At 38.7% G+C, this 27972-nt stretch overlaps 1 protein-coding gene across 1 annotated transcript; it reads left to right on the forward strand.

Moving 5' to 3' along the window:
• LOC140243794 (uncharacterized) lies at window positions 1-27813 on the forward strand. Its single transcript, XM_072323463.1, has 6 exons — window positions 1-403; window positions 14880-15176; window positions 20895-21346; window positions 22182-22404; window positions 24042-24185; window positions 26849-27813. The coding sequence occupies exons 1-6, from the start codon at window positions 121-123 to the stop codon at window positions 27148-27150; spliced, it is 1701 nt and encodes a 566-aa protein (XP_072179564.1). The 5' UTR covers window positions 1-120; the 3' UTR covers window positions 27151-27813.
• The last annotated feature ends 159 nt before the right edge of the window (window positions 27814-27972 follow it).

Consider the following 27972-nt stretch of genomic DNA (forward strand, 5'->3'; position numbering starts at 1 on the left):
TTCCCGTTGCGACAAACTCGCAGAGTCGCTGTAACTCGAAGGCGAGCTCGCATCGCGATAGTCGCCTCTAGCTCTCCCGGGCGCGGTTCCTTCCTTTTCGTCGTCAACAAAGCCGCCGAAATGACGGGTGGCAGGTCTCTGCGAGGCAAGGCCAAATCTTCGGCTCGTCGAGAACTCGACTACGAGCATCTGTCGAAGGTGGGAGTCGGGGAAGAGGAGAAATACATTAGCAAGTCGTTGATTCCTCTCTACAAGAGACTCTGGGTGGATCCGCTTTACTTTAGATATATCACCACTGTCGTCTGGGCCTTGGGCGTGGGCGTAACGTTCGGCATCATCGGCGACTTCTCAATGTTCTTCATCTTCCTCGAAAGGGACTTCGATTCTTCCATATTAATACTGAGTAAGTTTGTTCTTTTTTTTTCTTAAGTTTTGATCACCTTACTATTAGGAGGAATTTGTAACATTGTTCAAAGTCATTATAGGCACATTGTTTTCCGTGAAAATTTTCAAAAAGTTTTAAAGTGTCACTGCTCCTACCCTACCGCTTTTTAATGATTTTGCACAGTTTTAATGAGTTTTACACATCAAAAGCGATGGAGAGTTACCTTGTAGGGTGCTATTAACAGTGAAACTTTGCTCTCTGTTCAAAGTGATTTCAAAGCCAAAAGAGTTAAACAACAACAATAACAACAACAAAGCCAAACCAGTGGTTTAATAAGGGTTTTATGTGCCCGCTTGTTTCTAATCATTGCAGTTCGTTGTTTGATAAGTATTACCGTAAAGTTATAGCAAAGGTACAAAATGAAATAATTTTATCTGAACTTGCGAGACCGTTATTAGAATTAAAACAGTTAGTCCAGACGCAATGATATTAACTTTTTATCTTTATTGAACAATATCTGGATGAATCAGAACTTACATCAATTGATTACCGCTAAGTTAGTTAATTTTTCAAAGTTTGTCATGTTTCTGACATAACATGTTTATTGGTCAATTTCATAATCATTATCAAATTCAATGAGATGATTGTATCATCGCACCACATTATATCTCAAAGCGACCAGTACAAAAATTATATCACCAAAGTGCGTGTGGGCTTGCGTGTGTGTGTCTGTGTTCGTTAAAGGAGGGTACAGTATTGGTGGAGATGAGAATTGGGCTTTTAACTTTTTGCGAGATACCAAGAAAACACTTAAGAAATAGTACAGAGCATACCATTTTAAGAGGAATTCAAAGTTTATTCCAATAAAAATTGGGTTTGGAATGACTGAAACATCCAAAAAAAAAAAAGTAAAACAAAGCGATCGTAACAAAGTGTGGGTCCCACACTTTGTTAGAATCGCTCTGTTTTGGGTATCTCAGCCATCTCAAAACCAATTTTAAATTTCATCAAATGAACGTTGAATTCCTCATGGAATTACATGCTCTTTCATATTTCATAGGACGTTTCTCATTAATCTCACTTAGGAATTTTAGAAACCTGAATCCCCACCTCAACCAATACTGTACAGTCCCTTTAAACCATTGTAAGAAATTGTAAAGCCCTGACGTCGTCGCCGCATCGAATTTACATAATTACGTGGTTGTGATCAGTATAAACGTGTCGATAAAATATTTGAAATTTTAGAAAGATTCGTTCTTCTGACGTTATGTCCGATTATATGCAACTTCTTACCACCCCTAAATTCGTTAACAGTTCGTTTTTAGAAAGGTCCGTTATTTCCGAAGGTTTATTCCGCAGGGTCCTAAGTCCGAAAATGAATTAAGACTTGTTAATCCTAAAATGAAACAGAGTTCCTTGTTCCGAAGGTTTATCAATCCGAAAATGGGGGGAAAATGAAAGGTTCGTTGTATTTTGAAGCTTTATTAACCCGAAAATAAAAAACAAAGTTCATTATTCCGGAGGTCCGTTAATACGCTCCTGTTGTTGCTGCTTGGGTTTTCTTCATATTTTCGGATTAACGAGCCTTTTATTTCATTTCGGACTATAGAACCTCAGGAACAACGAACCTTTATTTCAATTTCGGATCAACGTCATATACCTTCGGACTAACTAGTGCTAACGAACATTATGGAATAACGAACCTTCGAAATAACTTACCGAATATTCGGATTAATGAACCCTTAATTCTAATTTTCGGACAAAATTCTATAGAGACCTACATAGATTCAGAATAACGAACATCACCTTTTATGTTTCCAGTCAGCTTAAGATACAGAATGGCAATTCGCTTTAAAGCTGTTACAGTATAAAATAAGCAAGATCGGTATCATTATTTAGGGATGCAAGACGGCGGTCTCAATTCTGTCTCTTTCTGTCTATGATGTACAGCCATGAAGATTTTTTTTCCCTCTTCTTTGACGCAAAGGTAGTCTCATCCGATTGCACCGGTGAGAAACGGCACTTAAAAACAAGAAGAACAACAACTGTCTATTATGTTCGATCCCTCGAATTCCCGGGCCAATTTGTCCTTCACATATCACGCTGCTGTGCATGGACTTGACAGTGTGATTCAGGTCATCCTGTATTGGCCCGTGTGTGTCGTATCTGCGTGTTATCTTGGAATGGTTATCTGTGCAAACAAGATACATTAGGTCATCTTAAAGGGATCTATAGTTTTGGTTGAGACCTTATTTCAGGTTTCTAACATTTTTTGGTCAGATAATGAGAAACCTCTTATGAAATATGAAAGATCATGTAATTCTATGAGGAATGAAATGTTTATTTGATGAAAATTGGTTTTGAAATGGCTGAGATATCCAAAAAAAGAGCGATTTTGATAAAGTGTAGGACCCACACTTTATAACGATCGCTTTGTTTTACTTTGTTTTTGGATGTTTCAGTCATTCCAAACCCGATTTTCATCAAATAAACTTTGAATTCCTCTTAAAATGGTATGCTCTGTACTATATCATAAGTGTTTTCGTGGTACATGTATCTCGCAAAAAGTTAAAAGCCCAATTCTCATCTCCACCAATACTGTACCATCCCTTTGATGAACCTATTGTCTATAATGTTCGATTCCTCGAATTCCCGGGCCAATTTGTCCTTCACCTCACGCTGCTGTGCATGGACTTGACAGTGTGATTCAGGTCATCCTGTATTGGCCCGTGTGTGTCGTATCTGCGTGTTATCTTGGAATGTTTATCTGTGCAAACAAGATACATTATGTCATCTCAGTGAACCTATTGTCTATATAATGTTCGATCCTTCGAATTCTCGGGCCCACTTGTCCTTCACATTACGCTGCTGTGCATGGATTTGACGACTTTCAGGTCATCCTGTATTGGCTCGTGTGTTTCGTTGTGGCCAGCGCCACGTTTTTGTAAAAAGGGAGGGGTGGGGCAGTTTCTGCCGAGTTTTATCAGCTGACAAGCAAGCAAATAAATAAATAGATAAATAAATAAATAAATAAATAAATAAATAAATAAATAAATAAATAAATAAATAAAAAAGGCCCTTAGCGCAATTTTCTCCCGCCACTTTCGGATTTCCTCAGCTGACAAGAAAAAGAAAAAAGAAAAAAGAAAGAAAGAAAGAAAGAAAGGAAATAGCCCTCAGTGCAACTTTCTCCTGCCACTTCCGGACAAGCAAAAAGACGAAAACAAAATTAAATACAAAAAAAAAAGGCGTACAACGCAACTTTCTGTTGTCACTTCCGGGTTCCCCAGCTGAAAAACAAGAAAAAAAAAAAAAACACTCCTAAAGCCCTCTAACCACGTCTTTTTTTTTTCTTCTTTTTTATGGTGCCACTTCCGGGGTAAAAAAAAAAAGTGGGGAGGGGGCCCAAGTGGTTACCCTCCCCCCCCCCCCCCCCGGTTCCGCCCGCCCTGTCGTGTCTGCGTGTTATCTTCGTGTTTATCACCAGATGTCTATGCAAACATTATATCCTATTTGTATTGCGGGTAAACAGCGTTAGTAATGTTATCATCGTGACTCATTTCATTAAAGTTGACAGGCACTCACTCGTATACCTGTCAAACATGTAAAAGATATATTTATGACTGACTTTCTTTCAGTGATCATGTTTGTTTTTTGTTTTTTGTTTTTTAGACAGCCTGCATTGAGCCTATAATGTTTCGAATGATCTTACACGTTTCTTTCTGTGAATTAAATAGACCCTTAAATACGAGTAGTACATTATTATTATGCACATTACGTTGACTTTTTTTTAATCTTCCTTGTTTATAATAATAATAAGTAAGGTTATTCATTTTCTACAACTAAAAACGTAAAGCAAACTCCAAAACGACATAACGATGAAATGGTAAATGATGTCCAGATCAGTTCTGTAGCCGCGACGGGAAAGAATCATGTCGTGGTAATCAGATACCACCAATTGCTTTGCGGTAGCATAACCAAGATAACGGTATTTGCGACTAAAACAAAAGCTCCAAGGTAACAAACATGTTTGTGATATGTTAGCATTATGCGGCCAACATTCCCCAGTCTACAATCCAGGCCGCCACCCCTCGTATCCAAGATATTACTCAATGCGTAATCGTCAACTCGTGCTCTAACTTAAAGGGATCGTATAGTTTTGGTTGAGACAGGTTTTTATCATTTTTTGGTGAGATAGTGAGAAACCTCTTATGAAATATGAAAGAGCATGTAATTCCGAGAGGGATTCAATGTCTATTAGTGATGAAAATTGATTTTGAAATGATCAAGATATCCAAAACAGAGCGATCCTAATAAAGTGTGGGAACCACATTTTATTACGATCGTTTTGTTTTACTCTGTTTTTGGATGTGCTGTCGTCGCTGGACAAGGCTAGTCGCGATGCCATTAGTGGCGGGTCCAGAGGGGCCGCACCGGGAGCGCGCCCCCTCTTTATTTTTTGTTAAAACCAAAGAAATAAAAAAAAAAATGGGGCCGTTTTGAGGTACATTTCCCTTAGTCATTGGTGGCGACAGGCTAACACATTCCACCAAAATGAGCTAGATTGACGGGCAATTTCATTGCAAACACACTCAAACGTGTATAAAATACATTCAGCATTTTCTTTTTTCGCCGTTACCTTGAGTCCTCGCGATTATTACCAGCATATTTATCATCATTGCTCTGTGGAACATATCATTTGCAGAAATATTTCATAAAACTATGTAAAACCCCCTTCCGATAAGAATAGAATCCGTGCTGTAATGGGATTTGTCGTTCTTAGATTGGGATATCATCTACAAACTCCTATGTCTTGGTCTGTCTTCTGTTCATCATAAATGCTTGTCACTTTTTGACTAGACGTTTCCACATTGTCATATTCTCTTCTTCAAAATATTTTACTTCCGTTTAGACTTTGAATAGCTTATCTACTTTCACGGTATATGTATTTTGATGTTCCCAAAGTTGTGATAAAGTTACGGCATGGATTTCAAATTCCTCTTGTGATATGGGAATTCCTGAGCTGGACGAACTAAACGTCAGCTCATTGACATGCCTGTTATGTTCGCTCAGATCACACCGCCCAGGCTGGGCGCTTGACCTCTTGTCGAATAGCAAATGACTCAAAATATCACTCGGAATTATCTGCCGTCATGGATGACAACATATTGGTAGTGACACGTAAGATAATACCATAGGTCAAGCCAAATATGAAGGTAATGTAATTTTGTAAGGACTATACATGGAGGTAAGGAGCCTACTGCCAAACATGGAGATTACGCCGTAAAAGAAGAAAACGAAAAAGGTTAATTATGCCATACCTGAAGTATGACTGACCCAAGAAAAGAGAAGATTTACGACAGTGGAAGCAATTGCTGCACAAAACAACCAAGATCTAACGATGAAGGGGAATCTAGACAAATGTTTCACATCGGGTACGTACAGTTGGAACCTTACGTAAATCGACAGTGCCATGTACGGATTTGTAAAATTCATTGTGGTTCTTCAGCAGAGAAACCAATAGGTGTACTCTGGAAAAGGAAAAAAATACACTGAAGAAGGATGATGACAAAGAAGGCTCACATATTTCAGTAATATAGCAAAGTAATTTCACTACAATACCAATTTGCTTAAGAAGTGTAGAATTTCATAGCTGGGCACCCACTTGTGCATTCTTATGAATATAAGGTTGCTATATGTCACTTTATCTGTTCAAATGCAAAAATCTAAAAGTCATCTGGAGGTCTCCTTTAAAGTTCCCACGCTCTCTTGTGGAACAAACTGTCATAAAGCAAGATTCTACAAAAGCGATGCCATTGGATATAGCAGTATAGGTCACGAATGCAAACGTATAAGGCCTATACTTCGTGGCGGTAGTCTGTCAGAGTATCCTACCCTGATTGGGCTCATCCGTTTCCATGGTGATGACTCACCCTTGACCTTGCCCTGGAAGACGTACAAGACATCAAATTCCTCAGAGCTTTGTCGGAATTACGTTGCGTAATGCAACAGCCAGAAATGACGTGTTATGACGATTTCTAGTACAGAACATAATCTTTTCAATGTGGACATGGAGATGAAATGAATTTTAAGGGACAAAAAGGCTGTTCTCAAATGCTTATTCGTAGGCCTATATTCTTCTATTGGTCTCAACACACGCTCTGATATCGACGTACAGAACTTTTCAACCCTACAATCGCTGACCAGTCCCAAAGAGTCCTAAGTAAATCTGTCAATTTCACTATACTTAGGAGTGTCAACGTAATGTAGTCTAGTTAGCTGTAGTTATGGATAAATGTAGGGCCTACATTCTCGGAAAGTGGAAATGCATATCTTTCTGCATAGATGCGAAAAACACTGCCATCTTTGAGGGTGAGACGTGAGCCGTTAGTATGCGCCTTTTCGTAGCTCCGAGGAGGGCAATTCATCACCTTCAATCCGGGAAAATTGCATAAATGGTTGGAACATAATATTATTGGTTTACAGGTTACAGAAACATTGCATTTTCTTTTATGTTTCTCACTCTTCGGGTGACTGCATAGCTCTCTACCTAAAACGCTCTCACCCGATTCAGGTACACCCGTTAGAAGTTTGAGCAGGTCGCGGGCATGAAACGTGTGACATTCTCATTGAAACTCAGCAGTGCCTTCACAACATGTATATTTTTGGCTTCATGTTTATAGTAACACGTGTTGGTCTCCGCGATTCGTCTGTGATGTGCCGTACCTTTATACTTTTCCAATACATTAGCTAACAACGTACCAAAACAAATAAGAATAGTTATTGGGTCACCTGTCCGCGGCACTCAAGACAGACCATGGCTTTTCAGTCATGTCTTAAAAGCGTGACGTTGCCTGGCAAACGGTGTGGAATTTGAAACTAGTGTGCAGTGGATACCACACCAGGTCCCGTTCTATGAAAAGATATAATCGATTATAAATTTCTCTACCACACAGGCTGCCATGGACTCAAATCAACTCAGAAATCAATTATATAATCAATCATAACTCTTCATAAATTAGGGTCCAGATATGCGCGCTCTAAGTAATACAGCGCTCATTGTACTATTAATCAAGTCTGTGTGTGCGTGTGTCAGTATGTGTGATGTAGTGTGTGTATGATTGTGTGTTTGTTTGTTGGGGGAGGGGTAGCTTTAGAAATGGGAGAAGGGATCCATCAAAACAAGGGTTCTGACAGCAGCTTCTGCGCGCCTGTTATGGCGCCACATCAGCACTCTTGACTCATAGAAGGCACCTTCGTAGCGTTTTATTTTGTTATTCTTGAACAGAATTTTCAGAAACCATAGTCTACAGTTAGCAGACGCAAGGAATTTGACTTTGGTACTTGACAGATCTGTCACTCATAAATATATTGTGGTTTGTTTGTTTGTTTTTTAATCTTAAAACTTCCTATACGCTCTAATGGACTGCATTTATTTTGTGCCATCTGTTGTCGAATTGACGCTCTGTAACAATGCCTCACGCGATGCGAACATGCATCGAGGATTTTAATATTGCTTGCCTCCACCTGCACCCTATCCAACTCGCACACAGTGTCATGGTTTGGTAGGTCCATGTAGGTCCATACTGTACGTAGGCCTAGTAGATCCATGGTGATACGCTTATACCATGGAAATATCACACAACTTTAACTGAACCATGAAAGAGCGTCCGTGTTGCCGATTCCTTAGAGCATATTCTGGATTTTGTCGTGTTTCTACTGCTTGAAACTCCCTTTGTCGCTGAAATGATGAAGATATGAAACTCAAAGGGATTGTGACCACTCAAATCATCCTATGAGTATCTATCTTCTTTTTTTTTTAACTAGAACAAAGCAATGACGTCCATGATCAGTAGTTTACGAAGGCTCATAAATTTCAAACCCTTATTGTTTGTTTGTTTTATTTTATTCAATTACGGGATAAAACGCCTTCGATCAGCCAGATAAGGCTGTTTTCAGTGAGGCCGTGCCAGTGTTACAACGACAACAAAACAACACAACAGTTAACAAACCAATCAAAGCAAATTAACATTTAAAGCAAGCATAACATAATCAATGCATTTCCACATCTAGCATAGCAGAAACTATATACCAAGAAAAAAATGTAGACGTAGTCATTAAACACAAACGCTACAAAAGAGGATGACACAAACAGGTTCACGTAAATGCAGACTAATTAGCTCAAACATAAATGAAATCCATACTATATAGCACACAAATTCTAATATTTTTTTCAAAAGTTTTTAAATTACCTATTATTCTTACATTTTCAAATGATGGCAATAACAGATTACTGATGTAATAATTTAGAAATGAATATTGCAGCATGTTTTTCCAACGGTTACTTTATTGCTTCCACCCCAGATAAGTCATATAAAGCTCGAAAATACTAAAACGATTATCTACTAATAAAATGGTGCGGAGAGCCCTTTTCTGCAAAACGCTTATTTTACTTATTAGAATTTTACTCGCGTTCCTCCACACAGTTGAACAGTAATCCAAATGGGGCTGAATTAAACCTTTGTATAAAATAAAGGCGGTGTCTTGCGGAATATATGACCTTATTCTCTTGAAGCATGCAGTACAAGAGAAGAGAGTTTGACCTTTACATTCGCAATGTGTTCCATGTCAGAGTGTCGTTTGAGGTCACATGTAAGTACTTGCAGGAGTTTCTTTACTATACGCAAAAATCAATCACAGCAACCTTAACGTTATCAAAGAGCTTTTTTTTTTTTGAGCATGGGTGTGACAATCATTTATTCATATATTCTACTTTAGCAAGTTACCCTAGTGACAAAAACAGTTAAACGGTATTATGCTAAAACGTTCAAAAAGACTCATCCTGTCTCTATAGCTCGCCTGATTTCTGCGCCTGAATTTTACAAGTAGGTGCGATTATAAACACTCAAACCACTCCATACGCTTGGCTATTCAGCACCTAGTGACAAGGCTCCACACAATAGGCTCGTAACATCATCTGACGCCCACAAGTAGGAAGTAGACATTTCGTCTTCAACAGATGTAGGGAAGGTGGAATGCTAACGAAAGAAAAAGATTAAATTTGCATTATTCCGTCAATAATTCAAGAGTTTTTGTCGAGGAAAAAATCTGTAGGTAGTTCATAAAAGTCAATCTTGTTATGAACCTGAACTCTGCAGTGATCCATGATACGTATCATTATCCTTTCACATAGTGGGATACTACGCGAAACGAAGATTTATTATGGCAAACAACTTAGGTCATATTTTTCTTTTACCCCTTTCGGGTTTTTAGATTTTTGTCAAATTTTTAGCGTTTAAATCGATCTAACTTTTACGAAAATTCAATCTCGATTCAGCAACATTTCAATTCCGATCCAGATAATTTGGCAAAACAACGTATGTCGACTTATGTTGTTTTGTCAAATCACAGCAAGGACACGAGGGTCAGTGTTGTTTTTGCCAAATCACAGCCAGGACATGACGTTATTTTGCCAAATCACAGCTGATAAATACAGGAGGATGTGCCCGGAGCTTGTTTAACAACCAAGACAACGTATGTTGTTCAACCAAATTACAGTGAGTTTAAAGGAGACCTCCGGATGATTTTCAGACTTTTACATTTGAACAACTACTGTATAACCCATGTCATCAACACTGTTCAGTCTAATTTGTTTAAGATTTTCAGACTATTGTTTCTCTGCTCAAGGACCACAATAAATTCCAAAAATCTATACATGGCGCTGTCGATTTATCTACTACATGATGTGAAATTATGAAAATCGTCTGGAATGCCCTAAAGGACAAAGATTTGGTTTGTAATGTATGTATGACAATTTTAATATATTTTTTCCTATGGCCTATAGTAACGAAACATTTCGTTCACTTGCTCCCTCCTACACATGACATTCATTGCTCGTGAATGAATTCAGGCACCTGTTTCTGTCAAAAGTGTTACAAAAACAAAACACACATGCTTGCCTGCTTTTATCGCGTCTTCACGGCCGACAGCCAGCCTGGATTAAAACATTACTTGAGATATTATAAAAAAAAAACGAAAAAAAAAACACAACAAAACTACTTGCTCTGAAGATAATAAAATCCATTAAATCAAGAAAAATGCATGAGCAGTTGTAGTTTATATTGGATAATCATCGCTCAAGCAATTTAATTTTAGGAATACACGTACTTTATACACAACAGAAAACATATATTTTGGCAAGTCGATTGACTTGTCATTCAGTTTTTCACATTTTTCGCAGATGTTTTTCCGAGTAAACATTTACAGTAATAGAAGACTTGTATTTCGTACCAAAGCAACGTTCCGTGCAAGTCCACGTGTCCACCTCAGTAGTTACCAATTTTGTTACACACAATTTGTCATGTTTTACTTATGAGGTTTGCTAGCTGCCCCCATCATTGGTGTTTATTCGAAAGCAATGACACCTCGGCCAAATAAGACCAAAAATACGAATGAGGGAAACGGTTGTTTTGTCATTGACGAAGCTCGATTACACAATTGTCATTGTTCAAACATCTGAATGTACTCATTATGTAACGATACACATAATCAGGTGGCAACGGAGATTATCAAATAAAAAAAAAATACTTCTGTTAGGAGTCCATTACGAGCATATAGTCGGTCCATGCTATAGAAGGTATAACAGGACCATAGACCTAATACACACATGGACTATGAACGGTTTTATTTCGCTTAGGTGCCTTTTCGGACTTACCTGCCTTTGGAAAATCGACAATGATGGGGAGCAGCAAACCTCAAATCATGACAAATTTCGTGTCACAAAATTAGTAATTACTGAAGTGGACGCTTGTGGACGCGCATGTAACGTTGCTTAATGGTAAGACATCCTATCATTTACTGTCCATGTTTACTCCGAAAAAGTGTGCGAAAATGGGAAAAATTAGGGCCTAGATTACAAATTACAACCATCCTGCCGAAATACTTGCTTTCTCTCATAAAGTACGTGCATTTCGAAATGAAATTAACTGAGCGATTATTTCCCAATGCATACTACAACTGCACATGCACTTTTCTTGATTTAAGAGAGTTATTATCTTCTGCGCATGAATCTTAAAGCGCCGTCTTGTTTTTACTCCAGGCTGGCTGTCGATGATGCAGATGAGATCAAAGCAGGAAAGCATTAGCATGTTATTGTGACGCTTTTCAAAGAAACAAGTGTTTGAATTAATGAACGAGCGATGTATGTCCATGTGTGGTAGGTCCATGATATGACAAGCCTTCCGCAGGGAGGTGATTGAGAAGGAGTGGAACCTCTTATCTGTTCTGTGCAAATTTATGCGTAGGTTATAGTATTTATTGAATGCTTAGCAATCAATCCACTGGCTTTGATGTTCGGTAATCCAAGTCGCTCTTCCATAAAGTTTTGATATTTGGGCCAAATAATAGGTTCTTGATTCTAACTATATCCTATGCTGTATTTCATTAAAAAATGTTGAAGTCGTCTGTGATTTTTTTTTTTATTTTTTATTTAATGTTATGGAATAAATCTCTTCAGCTTTTTTTCTTAACAAAAGGCCGGTCAGTTTCTTTTCTTCTAATCTCCTTGTCATCAATACCCCATCCAGGACTGAAAAGAGGAACATTAATATCGCATAAAAAGTTAGCATTAAAAATCTTGCTCATTTTTGTGCAAAATGTTGCTTACCAGGTTTAGTACCTGAATGTGAAATCTTTGCGATTAAGTAATTCCTAATGCATATTTCTGCATGCTTAACTACAATTTGTAGCATAATACAGTTAAAAATACATTTTTTTTTTACTGATCTTTGTTCACGTGTCCTGTTCGTATATGCACACTATAACTGCTGCTCGCTCGGTTTGTCGTGAATAATAAGTAATGATGCATACGTAAATAGCTTGAATAGAAATGTGGTCCTGTGTCAAAACAGTGCATGAACACTACTATAGAACACATGCTGTTGCTTTAAACAGCTACAGAAAAGGAGAGAGAGAAAATGGGACCCTAGATGGGGCACATGGGCGGCACGGCACATTCATAGGTATAAAGGAGAGACACAATAGTCATCATGTACATGCACTTATTTTCTCTCCCCCTCTAACATCGCCCTGCTTCCGGCAGGCTTTGCAGTTAATATTGCTATCAGGGCAACTTTTGTGGATTAAAAAAAAAAAAAATATGCCTAAAATGTGCATACATTACAGAATACTGATCTTTAACGCCTGATTCGAAGGGCCAGCAGTGGCCAGAGTGTGCTGACACAACAATGCATTCTGCAAAATTCCGCACTACGAGACTTACCCTAATTTCCAAGTCTTGAGGGTTTTTTTTTATGACCCCCTCTATATTCTTCTTACGGATGTAACGTTTTCAGTGCTCTAATCTTTTCCTCACAGAAGGAAAGTATTAAAAATCTTTCCTGCGTGTAAGAGGAGTCCCAGACTTTCAACAACAAAAAATAGAACCATCTCATGCCTAGCTTCTTGTTGTTGTTGTTGTTTTCAAACCTCGAATGGCTAATCGTGGTGAGGACGCGTTTCGCAGAACGGAAAATGCTTAATTTCCCCATTTGTAACCGCAGGATCGCAATTAATCAATTACCCTGTTGCTGTCTTTACATCCCGTCCAATTTTGCCCCAAGTTTCGCAGTGTGGAAGGGAAAGACGCGATTCAAGTTGGCACTTTATAGATAGGCCTATATAGTCATGTAGAGATCCCAAGCCTGCAATGTCAATCCGGTATTTTACGTATTTTCTGTTCGAACTTTTATGTACGAGTTTTCTTTATGTACGTACAGGGAATTCCCCCCCCCCCCCCAAAAAAAAAGGGGGGGGGGGTGTGGTAATCGTATTTGAAAGTCTGCATGATCATCAATAGGATAAATGGATAAGGAGTGAAAGAAGAAATACCTTCGGTCCATGGAAATTCGTTTCGTTCAGATGTTTGAAATAAACTGACATTTTGAGTGTGAACCTGACTTAATTATTCAATTCAATTCAATTCAATTCATGCTTTATTTCATTTTTCGAAAAGAACATAAACATTTCACTTTCTTTGGTAACAGAGAATAAGGTTGCATAGTCAAGACAAAGTAAATTGAGAAAAATAAAATCGAAGAACCTTTGAATAAGAAATACGTTGTAATGAAACTTGACTGAAGTGATAAAGACGACATAATGCGTAAGACATCGAAAAATGGAGGGACCCACTAAAAAGACAATGCTTGTAGAATGTGGGCCCCTCAAGTACAGAATGTCAATAGAAATTGAACTGATGCAAAAAGGGGAAGAAAGACTGGGAATAAAGTAAAAAAGAAAAAAGTCTGGAAGCCCTCTAGGAAGATAGAGTATCAAACAGACATTCAGGCGAGTAAACAGAAAACGAAACTAGGACGGCGAAACTAATAAAGGGGGACTCATAGACAAGACAGAACGAGACAAGACAGAACGAGACAAGACTAATATAACAGGAAGACAATACAACGGACAGAAAGACAGAGCAGATCCAATGATCCTCGACAGAATTCATTGAAAAAAATGATGGGATGCGTGAAAAGGATACCATTATATAGAAAAGTATAGAGAAATAGATGCAGAAATAATATAAATGAAATCAAACCTACTCTGTAGGTGTCTCAGGACAAGAGAGACGAGAAAATACGGTATATCACTTGTAAGCCAAGTTCTTCGAAAAGGAATTGAAATAAGCCAACAGGCTAATTCAATTCTGTGGGATCATGAAATTGCAATAAAGAAAACTTTAATCTTCTTTTAAATGAATATATAGAGGGGGAATCTTTTATATCATTATTCAGGAAATTCCAGTAAGTTGGGCCAGTGTAAATAAGTGTGTTCTTAGCAAACATCGTTCGTAAAAGAGGTAAATGAAATTCATTGGAGCGTCGAGTGGGATACTCATGGAATGATTGATTTCTTTGAAACATAGAAGCAAAAATGGACGGGAGTGAGTCGTTGCTGTACATTATCAAAGAATAATTCATCCTCCCCCCCCCCCCCCTCCTCCCTGGGTTTGTCGATTTCACTCAATGATAATGCAAGATGATATCTGTCTGATTTGCTCTGCGATTCAAGTTCATCTCGCGGAGCGTGCTTTTGATCACATTTCATCCGTCTCATCTTTTGCACCACGGGATCTCCCACTCTTATATCAGGGCATATTATCCCCTGATTGTAAAACTTTGCGAAGAGTTAACAAGGGACCAAAGTCGCCTTCACTTAAAAAAAAAAATAATGATAATAAATGAATAGATAGATAGGCCTAAATACAAAAATCTTTGGACAACATCATTTCTGTCGTGATTATAAAACACCAACATCATCAACATTAGCTGTGCTCATGACCTTGCAGAATGATGGGCATGTGAGAAGAAAAGGAGAAGAAAAAAAAACCTAAAGAGCTCAAAAGATTGGGGATGAGACACTCAGCGGTAGAAAGACTACAATGAACGAATCGGTCAGTGAAATTAAAATTTTACTGTGTTCCCTTCTGTTCTAGGTTGGTTGGGTGCGCTTCCCTGGGTTGTCTGCTGCTTATTCTCCCCGCTAGCGAACATCATCGCCTCGATGTTCGGCTATCGCGCCACGTTATCGGCGTCGTGCTTCGTGGCGGCTCTGGGTCTGCTCACCACGAGTTTCGTCCCGAATCTCTGGATGGCGTTTATCACATACAGCCTCACAGTGGGCGGAGGAGCAGTGGTGCTATACACGGCTGGCTGCGTCTACATCACCAGTTACTTTGACAAGCGTCACTGTACAGGTCCGGTCTCGGCAAATGGAGTGGCGTTTGAAACAGGTACGATATGAATATATCCCTACCATACATCTTAGTGTCTAACATTAAAAGCCCTCCATACACAAAAGTAGTTTAATGGGATGATATAGTATTGGTTGAGGTGAGGTTTCAGCTTAAAACTTTTTGCAAGATACTTAGAAACCATTTCATGAAATATTTAAGAGCATACAATTCTAAGAGGAATTAAAAGTTTATTTGATGAAAATCGGTTTTGAAATGGCTGAGATATCCAGAAACAAAGTACAACAAAGCGTTCCTAATAACAGGTGGGTCTCACCTTTTATTAGGATTGCTTTGTGTTAGATATCGTGGCTATTTCAAAACCGGTTTTCATCAGATAAACTTTGAATTCCTCTGAGAATTACAATGCTCTTTCATGTTTTATCAAAGTTTCTCATTATCTGAAAAAAATTGTCATTAAAGAAAAGTTGAAAACCTGAGACCCTATTTCAACCGAAATTGTACCACCCCTTTAAATCAAATTTGTGATTTAAAGTTAGACCGTGGTCGAACCAAGGAGGTCGAACTCAAGCCCCAAACAAGGCCATCAGAGCACGAGTATTTAGTGCATGGAATGTGGGTTCATTTTTGCGCAATGTTCAGTTCATGCGCAATTGCGCGATCGAAATTTGCATGGCTCCTAATTCTTACAAGATTTCCTTTAATGACTGCTATTATTATGTGAAAAGGGAAAAAAATCAGACCGACTTTAAGCAGGTCAGTTGAAGACCAATGAGGTAATGACATCAGCCCCTCTGAATTTCACAACTTTGTTCAAGGTCCGATTCTGAAGAAACCTCCAGGCATTCTGGTATTGCTTGCTCCTGCATGTTTACCAAAGCTAGATTGAAACATGATTTGAAATTGCACAACCAGTGCCATATAAGACCTTTTTTTTTTTTTTTTTTTTCAACATAAATCAAAAGTTTAGCTGACGCGGAGTTTTGTGGACTTTCAATTCGATTACCCTTGCACGTATTTTTTCATAACTAAAAGGATTCGTTGTCACGGTCTGGAGTTCAACATTCAACAACCATTACGGCATAATTTACGAAGTGATAAGTCCCATTAGCTGTCTCCGAAAAGGCCAAGAAATATGACATGATGATATGAAGACAATGGAGTCGAGGGCATCAGTATACAGGGTGGCCCAAAAAGAACGGAACGCTTAAGATCTTGTATTTCAGCAATATCGTTGCAAACATGTCATCATGTTGCATACCATTAGAAAGGCCATTCTTTTTCCAATAGAATGTCACCAAGCTTTTTAATTTCAGACAATGCCTTACGATTTTAGGCCCATTTTTGTCAACCCATGCAATTTTCAAAATGTGATCATTTTGCACTCTCAGAGATACACAACCCAGTGAGAATTCGGCTTACCGTAGAACCAATAGCGTTCGCAATGTGCGGAATGTGGGGCGGACAGTGTTATTGTCGTCAGGTCGTCTCATTCACAATGGTAACGGACAATGACAGCCACATTCCACACATTGTGAACGTTACTGCTTCTATGGCAAGCCGAATTCTCGCTGATTTCGGTGTCTCTGAGAGTGCAAAATGATCACGTTTTGAAAATTGCAAGGGTTGACAAAAATGGTCCTAAAATCGTAACGCATTAACTGATATTAAAGAGCTTGGTGTTATTCTTTTGGGAAAAGAATGGCCTTTCCAATAGTATGCAAAATAATGACACATTTGCAACGATATTGCTGAAATTAAAGATCCTAGGCGTTCCGTTCTTTCTGGGCCACCCTGTATAATTAGAAACTAAACAGGCCAAAGCTCAGATGCACAGGCAAAACGTGAATACATTGACCTGTGATGATCAGGCATTAGATAGTGTGTTACAATGTATGATATGATGATTACCAAAACGTCATATATGGGCTGTGTTTCTGTTTGATGATTTTGAAAACTTCGTTTTTCCGTCTCTTTTTTTCCTGTGTTTTTTTTTACATGACTTACATGTTTGTATGCGAATGTGTTTCTTTTTTGTCTCTTTTCTTACAAGGCAATTTTCCTAGTTTGTTAGTTCAGCAATTAGTTACCAATTATGAAAAGACTGCGAACTATACATACCCTGCTCTTTAGCACTCTCCTCCATTTCCAACAATTGCGATTCGGTATCTGCCATAAAAGCCACAATATCTATTGTACTTCAGTTAACAGTATGCCACTTAATGACAATATTTATGTGTGTGTGTGTGTGTGTGTGTGTGTGTGTGTGTGTGTATGTGTGTGTGTGTGTGTGTGTGTGTGTGTGTGTGTGTGTGTGTGTAATTGTATGTGTTCAAATGTCTTCTTGCAATTTCATGTTTGTTTGTAATGAAATAAAATGAATGATGTTATGCATTTAACTGGTTGTTGAGCTTTGTAGCCTGGAATGTAATATGCTTGGTCGAGCTCTGCACACATTGCTTATGCGGGTTACGAAAACACTGTTTTACCTGGTTTCATACCTGCTTGGCAGGAAGAGTGAAATCTGCAGACTTTCACGGGGATGCGGCTCAATGTTTGGAACTCATTTCAACTTCACCTTTCTTTCTAGTCTCAGATTTCGTAAAATATAAGTCATCGTCAACTATTGCCAGAGATTCCGTAGATTTGGCGACAGTATGAAGCAATGACAGTTCATGTTTGACTTAATGCCATTATCTTGAATAAACCAACAATGCCACTATGATATACTTGTATCTTCATATCATTGTGTCTACACCAGAGAATGAAATGCTGTCAAAACCGGTTTTATGAAATGTTTACACACTCCAGTGGGCTGTTTCTTCATCCCACATAATCCTATTGTGTTTACCAGAGAATAGCGTTTGCCACGTAAAGAAATGAAGACCCGTTTAAACCGGTTCCCATCAATAGGGATATATTATGAGGTTATGTGTTTCATGGCTGAGCAAAATTTAATTTTTCCCTCTATTGATTTTGATATCATGAAACAAAAGACGTGCATGCATGGGACACTTCTTTCAAAACTCCGGGATTTGGGAAATTGTGTTCACAGCTTTTGAAGAAACAACCAGACACAGATTTTTTTGTTTCATGAAATGCACTCGTGAGCATAATCTTGTTCACATCGTTGTCTCTCCCTCTCTCTCTATCTCTCTCTCTCCCTATCTCCCTCACACACACACACACACACACACACACACACACACACACACAATCTATTCACATTTTGTTTTCTCCCTTCCCCTTCTGGTTTCAAGATGCGGGAGTGAAAAAAAAAAACACACACACAAGTGTTTTTGTTAATGTCTAGTTAGCCATATCGATCCATGGCTTTATTTAGCTGGCCCTTCATGGACAAGTGCTGGGTACATTCAAACTACTGAACAGACCTTTGACTGAAGTATCCTGAAATCTGTAAATGACTGCATGGCATACCATCAGACCAACAGAATGATGTCACACCATAAGAGTGATTGTTTATCAAATGAGCATCTTTGATGTAACGTTTATTCAAGAATCCTTAAAAAAAATGGTGCTTGCCAGCATATCCACTTGACAGCAAAATAGGTGTTTGGCAGTATCAATTAAAAAACAAAAGAAGATTGTTACTACATTCAATGCAAAGTAATGAAATGGATGTTTTCTAGTCTGGATTCCTGATCACCCACGCCAGCTCATTCTTTGTTTGAACATGAATAATGAATCCATATCATGTCGGGCAAGCTGAAATGCATTATGTCGCTTTGAAAAAGAATTACGTGCCTATAAACCAACTGAAAAAAAGGGAAAAGAAAGCCAGTACCCATGCATGTGCACATGAGCTAACTCCAAACACACTTATTATGTTGCATGACTCATCGTGTTGTCCTCATCGGGCTGACAACTCTTGAGTTTTACTGACTATTTGGGAATGGTCATTAAGACTGCAAAACCAGAAAAAACTTGACACAGCATCGCCAATTTGAGAGAGAAAGTGAACTTTAATCTTCATTACAAAATATGTGCATTAGAGTTTTAAAAGTTTTTGATAATTGTGCAGCCCGAACGAACAGTGGTATTTGACGAAATGAGGGCTCAAAGGGTTGTTTTTTGTGTTTTTTTTTTTGGTTTTTTTTTAAGGTTTTAATGCTTACGGAATACTAGAGTGATGATCATCACAAAGTGATTCAGCGCAAAACCTTAGGAGACTGACAATATATATGTTGGGATGATAGGCTTGTTTACAAGTAGTGTATACTAAAATTCAACTTATATTTTTTCAAGGTAATCCAACCAACCGAACACACCGAATGCCCTTCAATACTTGCATTAGTTTGAGCTATTTCGGGCAAGCCTCTGTCAAAACAGGCAACAGGCCTTGGGAAAGCTCTCTGATGGCCAAGAAAAATCATTATTATACGAATTAAGACATGCATATATTTTGTTTGTGTTGGTATTAAAAACTGGGTCATTTGGGCCATGTCAGTGTCCGCTCGCAACCAGACACATGACGGTTGAAGCGAGCGACTTCAATGCCCGGGAACGTAGGCCGACGAACTCACACAACAGTCAGTTCCCTGAAACCCTGGAGAAAAAAACAAACAAAAACAAAACAAAACAAAACAAAACAAAACAAAACCGCCTATATATAATAGACTCTAAAAGATAAGACGTCACTGAACAACAGCTTGTTCAAACACTTCTATTTTCATACATATGCCACAAACACATATGTTATCAATCAAGTCAACACATTCTGAACTCTGTGAATACATAATAATGATTTGACAGAATAACCGTTGGACTATGTACTCATTTGATACGAATTAATATTTGATATACTGACAATAAGAATGAGGAGATGAAGGTATATCGTGGCTAATTATCACAGAATATGAGCATGTCAAAGAAGGTGCATTTTGTAGAACAGCAGTGTCATTAACCTTGATTCGTGGGGTTGGACTTTATTTATTTTGAGCATGGTGTGATTGTCATGCTATTATAGAAGTAGCACCACCATAGATAACTTGTAACTGGTCTTCTTACCCATCAGCAATACTCCTGCTGCTTCTCCAGCCCCCCCCCCCCCCCTCATCCTTCTTCCTCCATCCCCAACCCAACCCCTCCCTTTCTCTCTCGGGTGAATCGTCAAACTAGCACCAATTCATTTTCTTAGTGGCCAACATAGGAGCACGTGTCGGGGCGGATCCAGGAAATCCGTGAAGGGGAGGCGCCTTTATAAAACAAAAGGGGCGCTCGCCACCTCCTCCATTTTTTTCTTTTTATTTCTTTTGTTTCAACGAAAAATAAAGAGGGGCGCCCCCCTCCCCCCCCCCAAAGTAGGTCCGCCACTGCGTGTTTGCCTTATGTTGTCTTCTGTCTGAAAAAAAAAAAATCATCCACCGTCAACTGCGATGCTGCTGAGAAATGTAAAGTATTAGCCAGACCTTTCCCGGCGCTGTAATGCAGGGGCAGATAATGATGTCATATACAACTTGTTTCCCGCCACAGAACAGCGGCAATCTCCTCTATGTTATTTCCGACCATTATTTTGTTTTTCTCCGAGAAGTATAGTCTGTCAGAGGTTGGTCAGCATGCCTCCATTGTACAGTATAAAAGGTGCTGGAAAAATAATGTTAACGTGTCAAACGAAGAAATATATTGTTAGTATACCCACAGGCAGTAAATCTCGTCGCTGATTTACATAGAAACCACTCTCCTGTCATAAATTCATAAAGATAACAAGATTGAAATAATCCTCTGGTTTCTTCACAGCTATCCTCGTCTTCAGTCCGATCATTCAGACCACGGCCGAGGCGTGGGGATGGCGATGGTCTATTCGTCTGCTCTCGTGCTTCACGATGACGACCGCCTTTCTGCTGGCGATCTTCATCAGGCCGGCCCCGGACAGTCTGCGCTTCGACAACGAAGACGACGAAACTGAAGGGGAACATCGCGATAACCCCGACAGGAAGACGGCAGAACACAAAACTGTCGAGGATGGATCGGGCGGCGAGCTCAAATATGATGATAAAAATAGGACTGACGACGTTGGAGAAAGAGAACCGATGAATAAGAAAATGGAGACACACACCGCAAAGCCATGCACAGCGCTCCGGAACATACTGAAACGATATTTGATTCTTTTTCGCAAACCAGCTTTCTGGCTCCAACAAATCGGCATTATCATCTCTTTCACCGCTCTGTCTTTCAACCATATCAACTTTGTAAGTTTCAAATTCGCCACTCAACACTCTGGTTATTCTCATTCAACAAAAAAAAAAAAAAAAAAAGAAAAGAAAAAGAGATCATGGTTGTATATTTCCCTGTAGCATTGAGTAATTAGGTTTGTAGTCATAATCATATACCCCCCCCCCAAAAAAAAAAAAAAAAAAAAGAGGAACGCCCACAAAAGAACCCCAAAAAATCAACCAAAAACAAGAACCAGAAACTAAAACAAGCAAACAGACGCTGCGTGTCCATTGCCCTTTCCATTTCAAAAATTTCACGTGTAACAGAAGTGAAGTTGTAAAATCATATTAAGTACCTTCTAACCAGAGTATTATCAAGTATTGTAAGACTGTGAGATGTTAGTTCTACATTTTGCGAAAGCTTCGAGACTTACTGATGTCTCTTAATGTGTACATGCTGTAAAAGTCGATATATTTGAGTGAGTATTTTTCGCGTGTTTTAATTCCGCGGCATCAAGACATGAGCAACTGGAACATTATAGCAAGCAAGAATATTCACGTGCTTTTATTTTCTGGTTTCTGGGGGGTGTTTCATCAACGTTTGTCGGCGCTGACAAATTGAATCACCATAGTAACAGTCAGTGACTAGAGCATCTCAGCCAATCAAAACCAAGGATTTTGCTGAAATTGGTCAGCGCCGACAGTGGTCGGCGCTGACAAGCGTTGATGAAACACCCCCCTGGTTGCGCGATAATGCGCGAAAGTTTCAATACGGCGAAAATGTCACTCTAACAGTAATATTTGACCCATGTCCCCCCCCCCCCCCCCTCTCTCTCTCTCTCTCTCTCTCGCTCTGTTCTCCTGTTCTCAGGGAAGCTACCTCACATCTGTCGGAGTGCCGGACAAGAAAACCGCTGAGCTGCACTCCTTCCTGGCGGGCAGCGCCCTCATCGGTCGTGTGTCCGTCCTTTTTGTGCACCTTCTTCCTTTCTCCATCCTCCTCACCTACCCTGTGATCGCAGCGATAAGTTGCATTCTTCCCGTATGCGTACTCTTCGTGCCTCATGTCAGTATTTTCTACATCTACGCTGTTGGTGAGTTTCCGTTAAAGTTCTTTAATGGAATGATAATAAAGGTTCCGTGACATTTGGTCCTGCGACAATTGCTCTCATGAAATATTAAATTGCACGCTAAGCCAAATACAAAACCTACTCACAAACATAACTCTAACCCTAATCCTAATCCTCACATGAAAAACTAAACGTAAATCCGATCAAAAACCTAACCCTAACCTTCAAGGGATGGTACAGTATTGGTGGAGATAAGAATTTGGCATTTAACTTTTTGCGAGATACCAAGAAAACACTTATGATATAGTACAGATCATACCATTTTAATAGGAATTCAAAGTTTATTTAATGAAAATCGGGTTTGGAATAAGTGAAACATCCAAAAACAAAGTAAAACAAAGCGATCGTAATAAAGTATGGGTCCCACACTTTATTAGAATCGCTATTTTTTTGGATATCTCAGCCATTTCAAAACCAATTTTCATCAAATAAACGTTGAATTCCTCATAGAATTACATGCTCTTTCATATTTCATAAGAGGTTTCTCATTATTTCAACGAAAAATGTTAGAAACCTGAAATCAGGTCTCAACCAAAACTGTACGATCCCTCTTAAGTCCTCGGAGAAAATAAGACGGGAGCAGTTGTCGTAGGAGCACATGTCGTATCACCGATAATATACATGTACTGATTTTATCTTGAGAGGGAATAGGGTATGATGTTTTGCCCCACTCTGTAATTATTGACTCATGAAGTGTTTTTTCTCAGGCGCTAAACCTACAGGGGAAATGAAATCATGTACAAAAAGCTGCTGAAATTATACTATATACATAGGGAAAGTCAAGGTCTAAAATATTGCTCTCCGCACCTCTGTTCTAACTTAATCTCCTGTTTCGAATTTGGATTTGCGCGATGAGATTGAATCACGATTTGTTGGAAAACAAGTAATTTATGTTAGCATATACAGTAAATGGCCTATTCTGATACAGCAAAGGCCTATTCTTTTATCAGAATTTATCGATCGTCACATGAGAGTGTTCAGCCTGTGCTAGAGTTTTTCCGCCGATCGTTATATTCATTAAATCCGAATTTAGTGATGTATTTTGTCTTTTGATGGATATGATTATTTTTGAGACCGTCTTCAGTGAATCAAAGGTTGCTTTTTACTTTATGAATTTCCATCGTAGGACGATCTTTTATCGACAGTAACTGTTGTAGAATTTTTAGAAATTGGTGCTGGACATGAGATACCTACCGAATCAGATCAGATGTTCTTAGCTTGGTCAGTTTCAGAGATTACGGTCAGTTGTGTCTATATGAAAAGACTGCACAATTGATTTTTATTGATTTTCCTCTGTTTGGGTGTATGCTGTAAGTAACAGATGGTGACATCTCATATGTTAAACGGGATATTTTAGAGGAGAAATTTGTTAGTGAGAGATTTATAAGTCCTCTTTCACTACTTTACCAAGCTCTTGTCTCAGACAGTTTCCTGTGGGGACTTCCACCCAAAGACAATATTTTATAAAACAATTATCACCCTCTCACGGTGACCGTAATTTGTAGACCCTGTCAACAGATATCGTAACACATCTCATTGCATGGCGTTTGTTGTAAGTATGGGGCTTTTCTTCTTTATATTCATTATTATGATGTGCATAGTAATTGGATTAATGCGCGGCCTCTACTTCTCGCTGACTACCGGGGTCGCTGTAGAGGTCAGCGGGCGGGAGCTGGCGGCAGAGGGCTACTCGTCGGCATTCGTTTCCTGGGGTCTGGGGAGTGCCCTTGCAGGTTTTGTGCCAGGTATAGCTGCCTATATCGAAGCCTAAATCTCATTGTAACTGCCACTGTTTATTGAGGACATAAGTATCCGCGGCCGGGGAAATAGTTATGTTTACCACGGAGCTACAAACGTTGTAGCTCCATGTGTTTACCAACCCTTGACGTTTCTGCTGGGTTGTGTGTGTGTGTGTGTGTGTGTGTGTGTGTGTGTGTGTGTGTGTGTGTGTGTGTGTGTGTGTGTGTGTGTGTGTGTGTGTGTGTGTGTTTTCACAAAGAAATTCCGCTCACATATAAACCTTCAGATACAAACAAAATGATACCACATTTCATGATCATGGTATAAATGATACGATTTGTTAGACAGCTACAAACAGCCTAAATGATATGAATACGATTCCAGTTAATATTGGATACAAAACCTTTAGTTGTTTTTTTTTTTCTGACATGACATATTGATCCATACCTTCTTCGTTTGCTTGCTTTGTTTTTGTCGCTCTTAATTTTAGAGATAGGGGTAGGAGAAAGTGATAAAAGAGATAAAAAGGTTTAAGAATAAGAATCCAGGACGAACACAATGAAAAAGGAGATAAAGATGACTCTATTGGGCGGATTACAGACCCAGGAATCAATTGGGCGCTTTTGCATTATCTGTAACCTAACGTTTACGCATGGCGTGTAACATGTTCCGAACATCTAAATAAACAAATTCGTCTGGCGAGTATGTCGAAAATGATCAAAATAAAGCCAACCTCTATTCGTCTATTGATTCTGACGTTGCTCCGGGCTGGTTCCACATACTTCATACCGATCCTTTAAACACAAAACTTGCTTGTTTGCAAACATATAGCACATACGTGATGTACATACCTTTGAAGGTGGCGGCGATCATCACTTCAAACCCAAAGAGCAATGTGGATTGAGTAAAAGCAGTAACATTAATAGACCACATAAGTGAAAGTTTGAGGGAAATCGGGCATTCGATGCAAAAGTTATGAATTTTTTGAAGTTTTGGTGTTGGAACCGCTGGATGGGGAGACTACTAGAGGTTATGACGTATAATGAGTGATACACGCCATTAAAACCAAAACAAGAACAACAACAAGTATGAGTGGACAACAATATAAAGAAAATATAAAAGGAATTACACAAAAATTAACTTTTCTAGCAAAATGAAAAGTACTTGACTAACCACTTTCAGAAAGCAGGGGGAATTATAGTGTTACCCCTAGCATATGTCAGTATCAAGTTGATGGAGTGTGTAATTTTCATGAAAATGAATTTTTATTGAATTCCCTTTTTATTTTCATTATACTGTAGTCCACTCATACGTCATAACCTCTAGTGGTCTCCTTACCCAGCAGTTCCGACACCAAAACTTTAAAAATGCATAACTTTTGCATCGATTGCCCAATTTTCCTCAAACTTTCAGTGATTTATTGTGTTCTACTAATGTTACTGCTTTCACTCAATCCACATTGCTCTTTGGGTTTGCGGTCCTTTTAACAAAACAAAAATTATCTCATTCATCGACGAGTAGAATACGATTTATTATTCCTAGCGGAAGTAGAAAGAGTGTGTGTGTGTGGGGGGGGGGGTTCGGGAGATTGTTGGGAGTCTCGAGTGGCAGTCTTGGGCAAGTAAATCAATTGTCATGAGTCACATGAGTCGTGTTGGTGTCCGAGAAACAAGATATTTCCTCATTTCCATTGCTCAAATATTTTCTCCTTATAACAGGTTGTTTTTTTTTTCTAATTGTCAGTTTTCTTTTATTCCACATATATATATATATATATATATATATATATATATTTCCTGTTTTTTTTTTTATCCACTTTTTACCTCTTTCCTTGTTTGGGAAAGGCAAGGTTTGTATAAGCTGACACAATGATATTTACTTGTGAAGTCATTTATGGAAAGAAAACCAGTAAGGAAAGATGACTTGAAATTGATGCAGATTTTACAAACAATTGCATATAATTGTGATAATACAAAGGCACTGCAAGTGAGTGACAGTTGAAGGTTTAATGGTCATAATCGGGTCCATGCACATCTTTAAGAACACAAACATGATTTTAATGAGTAATAAGAACATTGAACTTCACATTTACTTAAGCTTCCGTCTTAGGCGAGCCAGTCTAATGTCATTGTCTACCTCTCAAAATGGTTTGGTTTTTTTTTTCGCAATACAACATGTTCATGTATCATTAAAAATTGATAATTTTTTTTTTATCGCATAGCTATAATATATACATTGTATATAAACTAATGTTTAATTGTGCTTTTTACGTGTTTTATCTACTTTTTAGCTTCTTATTATTTTGGGAGGGCCACTTAATCATAAGCTGACTGGATGATGTTTATTGCTGAGATCTTTCATTGAAAGAAAAATCAATGTTATAAAACACATGGCCGACCGATAAGAGCTTAAATTCGCGCAGATGCAAACAATGGTTATTGTGTATCATCATGGCACTAATACTTGTCGATTTAATCTTTGATATATCAAAAGGAAGAGAACCGTTAATACGGAAAAGTAAATTATGGTACTGTAGTTACAAGTTTTATGTTTGGGTTTATCATATGAATACGGACTCATTGCAAAATAATAAGTGATTACGTTAGTGACAAAGGACTTAATTAAGTCTTGTTCCACAATCTAAAGATTTATTTATTCTTTTTTCCAGGTATCACCCACTCTATTTCCGGATCCTACAGAGCCACAATCGCAGTATGCGCCTCGTTCTGGGGTATATCTGCAATCTTATTCTTCTTCGTCTATCTGCTGAATAGACGTTCGACCAGAGCGAATAGCGACTCTATCACATCAAGCACCAAAGAGGATCCAAAAGCGCAAGACCGCGTCATTGTCAAAGGAGGTAACAAAGCGCTGAGAGACATCGAGAAGAAAGACAGGTTGGAACACACCTTTGCGTCAAATCCCGCGCCAGAAATGCTCTATGTGGTTGACAAACTGTCCAGCGTATGACGTCATGATTTATATTCGTAATAACCGGACGCTGACAGCTCGATATATACAATACTCCATACCATGTGTGGTTCGGTAGATTTTCTCCAAGTCATTCTTATACTCGCCAATTTTGCAATATTTTGCAACAGCAGGGGTGCTTCTAGGTTAAGGTCATGTTCGATACGTTACAATGCAATCACATCAGATATGTTTAAGAGGCTAAGAAGAGAAGACTTTAAAGAGTATATATTTGACTCAGATGTGACTGTGGTTGAAGTAACGGAAATTAAACTTAAGTCAGAGAAGGTGAAGTTATTATTAACACGTGATTAACTGACTGGGAGCGAGAGTGTGTTCAATACTATATAATCAGCCCAACTGAGGCTGTTGTGACGTGTGATGTGTGTTACGAAAATCCTTGTCTTTCATAATTTCTGACAGTTCTGACAGCATTTTGTACTGTGTAGAGAAGTGTCTTTTTTCGTACCTCTATTTGGTGTTTATTGTTTATTTGTTGCACACACGAGTGTCTGTGTGGATAATGGAACCACTGCATTGGTCCCTCTTTACGGAAGGGATCATCAGTCTACATTGTGTGTAGATTTGATCCAAGTGAGCTCTAGATGTCCTATAAGTGAATAAATAGTAATATTTTGTATATAAGGAAGGTACATTGAACATATTGACAAATACAAAAGTGCATGATTAATTTACACTTGTATAGTGTATAAAAACATCCTGACTTCAAGCGAACTTCAAATGAGAAGTGCGTACATGTATACGTCCCCTGGATAAGATGTTCCCACCCATCCGGGAGCAAGATGGGTCCTTGGAAATGTT

The sequence above is a fragment of the Diadema setosum genome, chromosome 20 (assembly GCF_964275005.1).
Source record: "Diadema setosum chromosome 20, eeDiaSeto1, whole genome shotgun sequence".
Taxonomy (NCBI): Eukaryota; Metazoa; Echinodermata; class Echinoidea; order Diadematoida; family Diadematidae; genus Diadema; species Diadema setosum.

What these genes read in the sequence shown, in the direction of transcription:
- LOC140243794 (XM_072323463.1), top strand. Translation starts at nt 121, where the DNA reads ATGACGGGTGGCAGGTCTCTGCGAGGCAAGGCCAAATCTTCGGCTCGT. An exon ending in TTTCTACATCTACGCTGTTG is followed by an intron (nt 22,405 to 24,041) that starts GTGAGTTTCCGT and finishes TGATGTGCATAG; the next exon opens with TAATTGGATTAATGCGCGGC. An exon ending in CCTTGCAGGTTTTGTGCCAG is followed by an intron (nt 24,186 to 26,848) that starts GTATAGCTGCCT and finishes TCTTTTTTCCAG; the next exon opens with GTATCACCCACTCTATTTCC.